We start from the raw sequence: 13,017 nt of genomic DNA on the forward strand, positions 1-13,017 counted from the left end.
TGTAGTTTTCTCAAAAGTATTGAATTGTTTGATGTTTGTCAAGTGTTCTTTGTCAATTGCCCGTTAGTTATGGCAAATGTTCTTCTAATTGGCTATGATCTTATCATACCTCTCCTAGTTGTCCACTTGTGACGTGTTTTGATCGAACGTGGTACATATATTTTCTCAATCTTCCCAATATAATTTAGCTAATAAACAATAGTAACTATATAAATTATAGTAAATGCTACTATTTCTGCCAATTTGTAATATTTCCTCAATCTTCCCTACATAATTTAGCTAATAATAAACAATAATATCTATATATATTATATAAATGCTATGTTTTCCAGATTTATGAATGAGTTACTCAGAATTAAAATTTTCTTTTTTTTCTTTTTTGAAAAAATGTTAAATTTATTTCAAAAAAATGCTGTTTTCTTTACAAGATCAGTCCAAAGGGAAAGGGATGTAAAGAAATAAATCTACAAGCTATAACGACAAGGTGTTAGGAAACAGAGCAAAGCTCTTTTGTTTTTAAAACCAGAGGAAAGTTCACTGTGCTTATGGCGGTAGTCTCGATCCAAACCAGAGCTCGAGACCATCTCTATATCTGTAGTCGCCTTCCATATGCAGGGAGCTCAGGCGATTTCTGATTACTCTATCTAGCTTGGAGATTAAAACTGCAGCAGGAGTCGGAATTCCTCCATGGCGTCGTGCATTCCTCTCTCGCCATATGAAGGTCAGCGGTGCTTGGAATGTATATCTCGCAAGAAACAGCTCTGTACGACTGAGATTCCTCAAAACAAGCAAATTCACTAAATCTGTCCAGACATATGTATAGTTCCTGTGAAGTAATCCCTGCACCAGCTTGCTCCAGATCAGCTTCGAGTAATCGCAATCGAAAAAAAGGTGTGGTATGGTTTCCATCGGATCCCCACAAAAGATACAAGCAGATGATATTCCTTGACCCCACTGTACCTTACACTCCCCAGTAGATAGTCGATTTCGCATTGCTAACCAGGTGATGAATGCGAATTTCGGTGTGGCATTTTGGAACCATACGAGATAGCTCCAAGCCTTCCTAGTTCCCTCTACTCTGATGTTATTCCAGGTATGTTTGGAGATAAACCGAGAAGAGTAGGCATCCTTTCTTCCACGCCAGAGAGCTTGATCCTCTCGCAGTTTCCTTTTAGCCTTAGACTCTGCAACCTCATCTTCTATCTGGTTCAAAATGATGGTACGGTGACGTTTCCATCGATGTATCCTCCAAACATCAGCCAAAGTTGACTGCGATGGAACACCAAAACGAAGGCAGCCCTGCATCCCTACAGCATCGGTTAGTCGACCCATGGAGCACCAGTTATCGTGCCAAAACGCCGTTGTCTCACCGTTGTTAACCTCTATAGCGTGAAAATCTTTAGCCAAATCCCTCATTTTAAGCATTCGCTTCCAAATCCATGAGGCCTGAGCCGAAGATTGCAGAGACTAGAAAGATTTACCCTTAAGCAGCTCTGTTTTTATCCACATCGTCCAAAGATAGGTGGTAGACAGTAGCCGCCAAATGAGTTTGAGACAGCTTACTGTATTAACCTCACACAAAGATCTAAGACCCAGTCCCCCTTCAATTTTCGGTTTGCACACATCAACCCAACAGACCTTTGCTTTCCGATGACTGAGCGTAGGACCCGACCAAAGGAATGCACTGCATAGCGATTCCACCTCCTTGATGCAGCTCCGCGGAAGGTAAAAAGCACTCATCCAGAAGTTCGTTAAACCCGATATAACAGAGACGAGCAACTGTAATCTTCCCGCAAATGATATATGCCGCACCGTCCAAGAACCAAAACAACGTCTAATCCTCTCAACCAACGGTGCGTAATCAGCTCGAGTCATCTTTTTCGTCATCAAAGGTAACCCAAGATATCGAACTGGCAGCTCTCCCAAACCAAATTGGAAATGATTGATAATAGAGGCACAGGTGGTTTCAGGTACACCAGACATGAAAATTGTAGACTTCTCCAGACTTATGCGCAATCCCGAAAACCTTGCGAACCGCTCAAAAACATCAACAATCCCTTCCACTGATCTCTCCTTCCCATCCAAAAAAACCATGATATCGCCTGCAAAGCACAAATGTGTTAGTTTCAGAGTGGAGCATCTCGTATGATAACCAAAACGATTTTCCGCAGCTGCCTAATCAAGCATTTTTGACAAAACATTCATTCAAATCACAAACAGGTATGGAGAGAGAGCACAACCCTGCCTCAACCCTCTGTTGCTCTGAAAATACCCCACCAGCTCACCATTAACTTGCACTGAGAAAGATGCCGTCGAAATACACAGACTGATCCATTGAATGAATTTTTCTGGGATTCCCATGGCTCGAAGAGTATTAAGTAAAAAGCTCCATTGTACCGAGTCAAACACCTTAGCAATATCAATCATCATAGAGCAGCGAGGCGGACCAGTGCTTTTATGATAATCCTGCACAATCTCCGAGGCAAGCAAAACATTCTCAACTATTTATCTGTCTTTTACAAAGGCATACTGATTCGCAGCAATTATACTTGGGAGTATGTCTTTTAATCGATTCGAAAGCACTTTTGAGATAATCTTATATAAGACATTGCAACATGAGATGGGCCTGTAATCTTTCATCGTTTGAGCATCATTCTTTTTCGGTATTAATGCCAAAATAGTTGAGTTTACTCCCTTTGGCAAAAACCCCAATCTAAAGAAGGATTTGACCGCGATCACTACATCATTCCCCACGATACTCCAAGAACTCTTGAAGAACTCCGTTGTGAATCCATCTCGCCCCGGCGACTTGTTGTTTGGCATTTTGAATAACACCTGCCTAACCTCTGCTTCGGAAACATCCCTTATTAACTGCTCATTTTGAGACAAACTGCATCTAACATCCAGGAGATTTTCCAGGTCCTCCACCTCCACTCATCGAAAATCATCTGGAGTATTAGTGAGAAAGTCTTGAAAGTAGCGTACAGCCTCTGCTTTGATATCTGCTGGTTCTTTTAAATTTGCTCCATCTTTATCAATGATCTCCTTAATCAGGTTTTGGGATTCTCTAATGCACACTGCACGAAAAAAGATCTTATTACTCTTGTCTCCAACATTCATCCAGTGCAGTTTAGATTTTTGCTTGAGATAAGCTTCTTCCAACTCATATAAGTGTTCCCATTTCGACAACGCAGCGGATTCCTCTGCTAAACCCTCCGAAGTGGGATTCACTGCATTATCCTCTTGTTTTACGCAAAGATCGTCAAAGGCTTCTTTTGTTCGCTTAGATAAGTCGCCAAACCTATTCTTTAAGGCCTTTTAATTTCTTCGTAAGCCTAAACATAGCTGAAGTCGAATGATACAGGGCTTGCGAATTCCCCCAGTACTCCTCCATCGCTGGCAAGAATTCTGGCATCTTTGTAAGAGCGTTGAGAAATCTAAAAGGCCTCTTGATCCTCTGTTCTTTGCAAGACAAATAAAATCTCCCTCGAAGATGATCCGAGATACCCCCTGCTTCGAAAACGGAGTATGAATAGGGGTGGTTGAGAAGCCACACTTCATTGACTAAAACTCGATCCAGTTTTTTGTGTATCAGTCCCTCTTGCCTCTTATTGCACCATGTGAACCATGGACCATGGTAACCCATGTCTATCAAGTTGCATTGCCTGATTGTTTCACGAAAATCTCTTGATCCCGTCGTATCTGTAGCAGACGCACAGCCCAGGGAGTGGTCCTCACTGGCTAACACCTCATTGAAATCCCCACAAATCACCCACCTCTTATTCTTACATACTGCAGAGTGCAGACCCTGAATTTCTTTCCACAAACTCGCCCTCTCTGATTCCAGGTTAAACGCATAGACAGCACTACAAACAATTTCTTCATCCTGCTCCTCTACCTTCAACATAACAGAAATCATTTGCGCTTCTTGTGAATCACAGTCACCTTCACATCTTTACTCCACACAAACCAAATCCGGCCTAGCCGATTGTATTCATAATTGGAGACAAACGACCAGCCCGGGAACACAGAAGAAACAATCTTTTGGCTCTTACATTCTGTCACACGAGTCTCCAAAATGCAGCCAAATCCAAATCCATTTCCCTTAACCCAATCTCTTACAACTGTATGTTTTGAAAATTTGTTAAAACCTCGTATATTCCAAAAAAATCCACTCATTATTGAGATGTTTATTTGGAGTTCCGCTTCCCTCTCTTCCCCACTGATGTCTGACCTGGATTTAGTCTTGGATCAGCTGGAGTAGCAAGGTATCTATGAGCAGACTTGGCAGCTCGCGTGAGTGTTGGTCGATGACTCTCTACTGGAGCTTCTGCATTCAATGCTTCAGCCCCATTACTTTGCATTTCCCCTGCAACCTTGTTGTCACACACCCTAAGAATATCACCAGCCGCGACTACAGTTTCCCCTTCAATCTCAGAAGGAATCTCACCCTCCTCCTCCTCCATCTCCAACAATGCCGAGTATCGAGAGCCTGATGAGGTAGTCTCTACTGCAGCAGTCGTTTATTTTGGACTTCGAGAGGTCTTTTGTGGCGATTGCCACTCGTTTTCCTTTGCAGTCTCCGTAGAGCGAGACCCTCAGTCATACCAATCTGGGGCAAGCTACTCGTCACCTCCAAAATAACAGCAGAGTCCTTACGGTTGCTGTTGTTCTTCTTCTTGGACATAGATGATAAGAGAGTACTCATCGCCTTCTCTACCCTTACAGAGTCTGCATTCGTATCTTGTACGGCCTTTTGCTGGCCAGCTTCCACTGCTTGACAAACCCCACCTCCTGTGGCGACATCTACTGGTCGCTTCAAAAAATTTTTGGGACTCTGTTTTGCTCAACACTCCTCACCAACATGTCCCCATCCTCCGCAAAGAGAGCAAAACGGTGGCAACCATGGGAACTCATACTCAATGTCAACCGGCGAACCCTCCATATTAAAACAGTGAGAACCCGGCAGTGACTTGATTAGATCCACTTCCACCAGAATTCGAGCAACATCAAACTGTTTTACCCAGAGAGTATCCGGGTGCAACTGTTTCGGTGTGCCTACTGGACTAGCCAGAAAACTAAGACCTTTCCAATGATACATCTTTTGTGGGACTCCCTTCAAAACAACCCATAACGTTATTGATTGCAATACCGGCTGTGCCTCTTCCTCAACTGGACTCCATCGGGAGACAATCATCGGTGTATCTTTTATGTTCCACATCTTCCTTCTAAGTACTCTTTCTCTCATGCTTCGATCTTTGATCCTGAATTTGACAATAGTAGCATTGACGACGAAAACATCGATCTTGCTCTGCTTATCACCCGAGGACCAAATCTTGTTCACAATCATATGGATCGATCCCACATGTGGTGCTGTTTTGAGAAACTTTCCCACAATGCAATCAGACCACAACGGAGCTTCATTCAGTAGGGATTCCGGAACTCGGAAAGCCTTAACGCCCTCTATTTCCTCCTCCTCCAATTCAAACCTCTGCAAAATCTCTGTTTTGCGAACAGCATCAGACCACGATTTGGCATGCTTCGCAACTGTCTTAGCCACTTCATCTTCCTTCTCCGATCTACTTTTGCCACCTAAAGAGATGAGCGAGATCACTCGATCCTCCTGAGCGATGACCTCTACAGACTGCGATGCTCCGATCACAGCCCCCTTATCCAAAGCTCCTCCATCAGCTACCTCCAAACCCACAGCACCTTCAATCACCAAACCCTCCGACTCCAGACCCCCCAACGTCAATTTTCCTTCGAGACTCTGCTGCTTTCCTTCCTGCATAGATGATCATCCCTCCGCCTGGCCCTTCTCCGACGACATCGGCACCGACGGAAGCCGCCGGCGTCAAAACGTGAAAGGGAAGAAACAAAAACCCTAGATCGCCTCTCTAATCGCCAAATCGCCCTCTTGCCACGTCAGCTTCCTTTTTTGTCTTATATTATAGTCAAGTGCTTGTCAGAATTAAAATTTTCTAAAATCACTAGATTAGATATTACAATTTTTTTTTTTAATCCATATATTTATTTCATTACTATATACAAGATCCTTGAAAAGAGTTTCTTTTTCAACGTTGCTAAGATTTTTGTTTCCAGATTACTTTGTACCGAGAGCATGTGTGTGGTGAATACTGCTGAATTAATTGTGATTTTACTCAATTAAATGTGAACTTTCTAGATCATATGTTGAAGTTGTGTATGGTGGAGTGCAGGATGAGAAAAAGAAGAACGAATAGGAACATGAAGAGTACAAAAAGAGCACATGAAATAGACAAGAATAAATATGTAAATTTTTATTTATTTCAATAACTATTAAGATTATTCAATATAAATTTATATATGTATAAATCAAAGTTAGCATACCCGATTTAATTCACAAAATTTAATTACTTTTATTTTTAGTATATTTCATTGATATTATTCAATATGAATTACATGAAGGAGGGGTTATTGAGAGTTAGATTTATGAAGATTTTAGTTGATTTTAAAAATCATGAGATTTGTCAAATTTTTAAGAGTTTTGTTGGATTTATAAAATTTAGAGAGAGTTCTATGGATTTAAACAATCTATTAAAAATTTTTTAATATGACAGATTTTGAGAATCCAAGGGATATAGGTAGTATTTTGAGAATCATGATTTATGAATTAAATTATAAAGAATCATTATGCCAATAACACTAGATTATAACAGAATCATAGAATCATTAAAATGCAGACTTTTTGAATAACAATGGATTTTGATTAGATTATAAAAATCATCATATCAATAACAACTGATTTTTATAATCTCTAAATGAATAACAGAGGAATCTATTAAGAATGTAAAAATCCACAAACCAATAACTATAGAATCTTAAACTCTAAAAATCTTTATAAATCAACTCTCCAATAACACCCCCGAAAAGATAGTATAATAGGTTTCATTCCAGTTTTTTTGTACTATAAAATAACTCAAAACTCGATTAACTGTCGTCTCTTTTGTTTTTGACATCTATTTTAATAAAATAATATAGTATTATGAAAAAGCGTAAAAAATAGCAATAAGTCAAGTTTTTAGTTGTGTATTAACGTAGAATAAAAATAAAAATTGAGTATGTGTAAAAAGAAGATTTTTTAAAGAATATCTATACTATTAAAATCGGGTTCAGAATAAGCAACGGAGGCCTCTCATTGAGTTTCAACTGGTTAATTACCTCTTACCCCTTAATGAGAATAATTAATTTTGAATATATTAACCAAATTTTTTTAAAGAAACTCGCGGAAATCAATATCGTAAGCCCATACAAATATTCACGGCCCATATTTTACGTGATCTAAACGAAATCTACCGACCTAAACCCTAATCTTAAACACCTATATAAATAAGTCTCATACGTTCATTCTTTCAAAACGTTTTAGATAAACCCTAGGTCAAATATTGCTTGATTTGATTTGCGTTTATATATTGCTTGCTTTTTCTTTGGAATAATTTTGATGTTGTTATTGCTTTCTATTGTAGGCAGATCTTTTGAGGACGATATTGGATCTAAGAGCGCACGCTGATCTTTTGAGAACGATATTGAAGTGTTATTTAATTCTTCCTCTTCGATTATCTCGTGTAAGTTCTGTTAGCCGCATGTTTTATATTATTTCGTTTTGGTTTTTGATTTCAAATTTTTTTATGTTTGCTTTTCTTTTTTCTTTTGGTTTTGTGGGTTTCATATTGTAGGTTCATCCGCTTGAGAGGATATTGAATTTGTGTACCCAATCACACATTCATCCTTTTCATTCATCGTATCGGTTTCGTGTAAGTGTATTTATACGATCTTTTTATGTTGTTTCGTATAACCCTTATTGGTTTACAGTCTCTAGCTTAAAACTAACACTATGTTGCTTTTTGTCCGATCACTATTGTTTTTTGTTATTTTAGGACGGCCTGCTTATACACGTTCAGAACTCCTATAGGTATACTTACTTATCTCTTAACTTAATCGTTTCTATTATGATCTTTTAGGCTATAATTTAATGTATTTTTCTTTATATGTACTTCTTATAGTGTTTCTTGTATTTCTTTGTTGGTTGATTCTTATATTTAAATTTTTGTATGTTTTTTTTTAATTTGCCATATTGTACTTGCTGATCTCTTGACTCTGTGCTTTTCAGGATACTCTTAGCCAGTGTTTCATCGTATATAATTTTCTTGGAATATGTCTTCGGCTGGTATTTGTTATTTATCAGCACCTATCTTAAGCTTTCATATTTTTATTGGTTAAAACGTTTAATCGTTTATATTTGATATGTATATTATTAACATTGATTAGGGGTTCCATTCCTACCTGTGCACCTCCCTCCACCGTCGCAATCGTTCTCAGATGATGAGGAAACGTCTGGTTTGGGCAAGAAGAGTAAACTGGAAGCTTGGATGGAATGTAATCGTCTTCATCCTGAAGCAAGGGAATTGACGTATCCTCAATTCCCTTTGGAATGGGTTTGGGATCGTAAACAATCAAAATGGAGGCGCCGTTTATCTCAAACTTCTCAAGTCTTTCTCTTGCAGTGTTGTCCATTGTCATCTGGTGAACTTTATTACTTAAGACTTTTGTTGAAGGTGAGAAGAGGAGCGTTTTGTTTTTCTGATCTTAGGACCGTCAACGGTGTTCAATATTCAACATTCAAAGATGCTTGCTACGCTATAGGATTGGTATCCGAAGACGATGATGAGTTTATTGCTGGATTTTATGAAGCGAGTAAATGGTCCTCTTCGCATGCTTTGCGTGTGTTGTTTAGGATTCTTCTCAGGGCAAAGGCATTAGCGAATCCTGTGCATGTTTGGAACTGCGTCAAGCACTTGATCTTTCCCTCTGCCGATTCTTGAATATCCATTATATGTTCTGTTTCTGATAATGTTTTAGATACCTTTTTAATATATTCAACAGAACCTTTTATTTGGTGTTATGGATTCGTTAGTTTTTTATATGTTTTGATTTGCCTTTCATGTTATTCGTCACGACCTTATATTCGCTATTATTTTCTTGTGAATGTTCTTCTCGGTTTTGGCTATATAATATGAATTAGATTATTATCATATTTTGAGTTTTTTATATATGTGTTTTTGTGTATTATCGAATATTTTTAATGTAATGTGGATCCCGTGCTCATCATATTCGTTCTATATATTCATGAATTGGTCTACATATTCACACCATTATCCATACAAGTATTGTTTACAATTATTTTTTAGAAAGATAAAAACGACTTGTCTCATTCACATAGCAATAGAACTGCAAAGATGCTTTGTGTGCTTACAAAGTAATTGATATTTTTAATACAAAGTAATTGATATTCTAGATGATCCTTGAAATGCTAATAGACTGTTCATATTGTTTTAAGGTAATTAAATAGATCAATCCGGAAATAATTTTTAAAAAATGTTTAATTTACGTATATAAAAAAATGGAACTTTCACCAAAATAGGAAAACAATTATTCAGTCTAACCGAAACCCTAGCAGTGGAAACCCTTTTATTGAAAAACTATATAAATGCGTCCCCTATATTCGTTCTTTTATATTGCTTGAGGAAAAACAAACTAGGTTAAACTTTCGAATATGCAATTCCTTCATTCTTTGCGTCGTTTTCATTATCTATTATTTTTGTGTGTTTTTATGTTGTTGCGTTTTTATATTGTAGTCTTTTGACTCTGTTCTTTTGAAGAGGATATTATAGTTGTAAACGCATTCTTCCTTATATCCAGATTCTAGGTTTCGTGTAATTGTTTTTAAACGCATTCTATACGTTTTTTATTAACCCTATTTGATTTACTATCGTTTGGTTTATAATAAATCCATGTTAAGTTAAGAAGATCATCATCTTGTCATTATCTTAATTTGTATCATAATTCTTACGCTTCGGGGTTTCAATATTTTTTTATATCCGTATTTCTTTGACTGTAAGATGTCTCTTTTAGAGTGCTTTCGTATTGTGTAATTTAGTATTATATGCTTTAGTTTTGTCTATTTTAGTATTAGATATATGTAGTTTTGTTTCTCATAATGTTTGCATACATATTTTAAAAATATTTTCAGGACTCCCTTTTTCGGTGTTACGTTATATACACTTACTGGAATATGTCTCTAAGAGGTAATGTGTTTTGATTATTATTCATTATAATGATGTGTTTGATAACACCAAAACCACATAGCAATAACTTAGCATAAGTTTATATGTTTTGATTATTATCCAAAATATTGAAATATTTATGCTTAAACTCTATAGGTGTTGGATTCCTACCTGTTCACCTTCCATCTCCGCCGTGTGTGTCATCGGAAGATGATGGAACGTATAGCTCTGACAAAAAGAGCAAATTGGAAGCTTGGATGGAATGTAATCGTCTTCATCCTGAAGCACGGGAGTTGACGTATCCACAATTTTCTTCAGAGTGGGCTTGGGATATTGAGCGAACATGTTGGAGACGGCATTTATCTCGAATTTCACGAGTGTTTCTGTTGGAGAGTTGTCCCTTAACATCTGGTGATCTTTACTATTTAAGTCTTTTGTTGAAGGTGAGGAGAGGAGCATGTTGTTTTGAGGATCTAAGGACTGTGAACAATGTTCGATATTCAACATTTAAAGGTGGTTGCTATGCTATAGGAATTCTTTCCGAAGATGATGACCATTATATTGATGAGTTTCATGCAGCGGGTGAGTGGACCTCTTCCTATGTTTTGCGTGATTTGTATAGGTTTCTTCTCGATGAAAAGGCCTTTGTGAATCCTGTGCATGTTTGGAACTGCACCAAGCACTTGATTTTTCCATATGCCAACTATTGAGCATCTATTATATGTTATAATGATAATTATTTTTTAGTTATCTTTTAGGATAATCATTCATCAAACTTTTATCTCGGCATTATGGTTTTATTAGTTATGTATGTTTCTAGAATTTTCTTCTTAATTTGTAATGCTTCCTTTAGTTCAACTATCTATTCTATGGAATCAATTAAAGATGTTTTATGGACGTGATATCATAGTGTTCTATTTCTGTCTTACCTACACCTTGAACGATTGATTATTCTTTTACCAAAGCCAACTTAATCTAAACCTTTTAGCACATGGCTAAAGCCCAAAGTTATGGGCCAATGTATATAATTTTATGATTATAATATTTCCATATTTATTACGATATCTTAGTTTATTATGCTATTTTCGTTATTTCCTAAGTTTGTAAAAACACGACAATTTTACAAAAGAAAAAAAAGTCAACAAACAGATCTGTCTATCTCGCAATTACTGGCATCTTGTGCTCAAGGTATGCGATTTTTTCTCCTCGGATTGTAAAATAGTTGATTTGTTTGCCTTTGTTGTAGAAATTTACCTTTTATTTCTATTTTAATTTAGATTTTATATGATTATGACGATATTTTTAGGATTTCCTCCCGATTACGATATCCAGAATATCTCTACTTTAAGTTTTTTTTGTTGTTTTTGTTATTCAAATGTATATACTGAAATCGGTTCTCACGATTGTAAAGATATAAAATATACGGGAATTTTAAAACATTAAATCGTGATTCTGAGGTTGGTGTTGTTTTCGTAGTGACTATCGAGCGAATTTAGTATTATGTCTTAACGTCTAACATTGGTATATTTATATATCTTGATCTTGATTTTTAGATAAGTTACTTCGAAGTATATAATTCTCATAGTCTGATTACAGGTAATGGATTCGTACAATCTCATTTCTGATCTACATGATGATAAAACCAATTGCACTACAAGAAAGTATACGATTAGCAACGATTTTTTACGACGATTAAAAATCGTCGCAAATTCCTTGCAATTTATGTTGATGGATGAAGAGGTTGGTATTTCATATTTTAAAACTATAACATACTTTACATTAAGTTCAGTTTTATAGATAATATTTTCTACCGCTTTAACCATTTTCTATACAAAGGGTGAACGCATTCAAGCCTATGTATATAATGAAGATCTATGTAAACATTATGAGAAGGCAATCGAAGAAGGAGACCATAAAAGTATCTCAGAATTTATCGTATTCGATGATCCTCTCGAAGAACCAAACACTCTAATTGGCATTAGTATCAAGATATGTATGAACACTGTTATCGTCGATACAAATCCAATTTCAGAAGATGATTCCGTAGGGTCATACACTTTTGCTGACATACTTGGCCAGAAAACGGAACCTGATCAACCCATTGGTATATTTTATCTTTAATTACGTTTTTATTATTTATGTCTTATATATTTAACTTTTTTATACTAATTCATTGTTTTTTAAAAAAAAAATTATAGACATTTTGGGAGTTGTCATTTCTATTGGCGAGCTGATAACTGTAAAAGACGATAACAAGTATATCAAGCGGACAGGAAAAAAAACAGCAAGCCTCACCTTTACAATTAAAGATAACAAGTACGTTTTTTTATCTTATAATCTGAATGTAGAAATATGCAAAAATAACGATGCTTTGTTTTTGTTGCATAGTGTTTTGTTCTTGGATTGTACCGCAATAGGACAGATTGCTATCGAATTCAATGACAAGTTCTGGACTGATGAACAATTACCACTGACATGTTTTCTATCGGACTGGTCTGTTAAAAATGAAAAAGGTTTGCTTTTATTCTAACATAATGTTTAAGAGTAATTAATAATCGTAATTATATAAGTTCTTATCATACATGATTAAATTTATTTTGTAGGTCGTATCTATCTAATGTCTAAGGGAGGGGTATCTAGGTTCGAGCTAAATCCTAGATTCCCACGAGCCATAACTTTTGCTCGAAGGTAATTATAGTAATGTAAAAACTTATTATTATTTAATATTTGTCATTATTTAAAAAAAGCTATTTTTGTTTACAGGTTTTGGAAAAAAGAAGAAAAATCAAAAGTGGTTATTAATCTAGGAACTGATGATGACGAAGCAGCTTTGTCATCAACAAAGAAGATGGATTTCGAGATGAGGGGAAAAAACTAATGTTCTTTTAGTGATGTTTATTATATTATATTATTG

General features: G+C 36.4%; 1 protein-coding gene across 1 annotated transcript; it reads right to left on the reverse strand.

The window, feature by feature from the left end:
- Positions 1-543: 543 nt before the first annotated feature.
- Positions 544-4,466, reverse strand: LOC112088085. Its single transcript, XM_024158236.1, has 8 exons — positions 4,235-4,466; positions 3,946-4,124; positions 3,363-3,898; positions 2,986-3,301; positions 2,692-2,871; positions 2,398-2,466; positions 1,564-2,175; positions 544-1,446 (listed from the first exon to the last, which is right to left on the reverse strand). Exons 1-8 carry the CDS (start codon positions 4,464-4,466, stop codon positions 544-546), a joined length of 3,027 nt encoding a protein of 1,008 aa, XP_024014004.1.
- Positions 4,467-13,017: the final 8,551 nt, after the last annotated feature.

The sequence above is a fragment of the Eutrema salsugineum genome, unplaced genomic scaffold (genome assembly GCF_000478725.1).
Source record: "Eutrema salsugineum unplaced genomic scaffold, Eutsalg1_0 scaffold_15, whole genome shotgun sequence".
In the NCBI taxonomy this organism is placed as follows: Eukaryota; Viridiplantae; Streptophyta; class Magnoliopsida; order Brassicales; family Brassicaceae; genus Eutrema; species Eutrema salsugineum.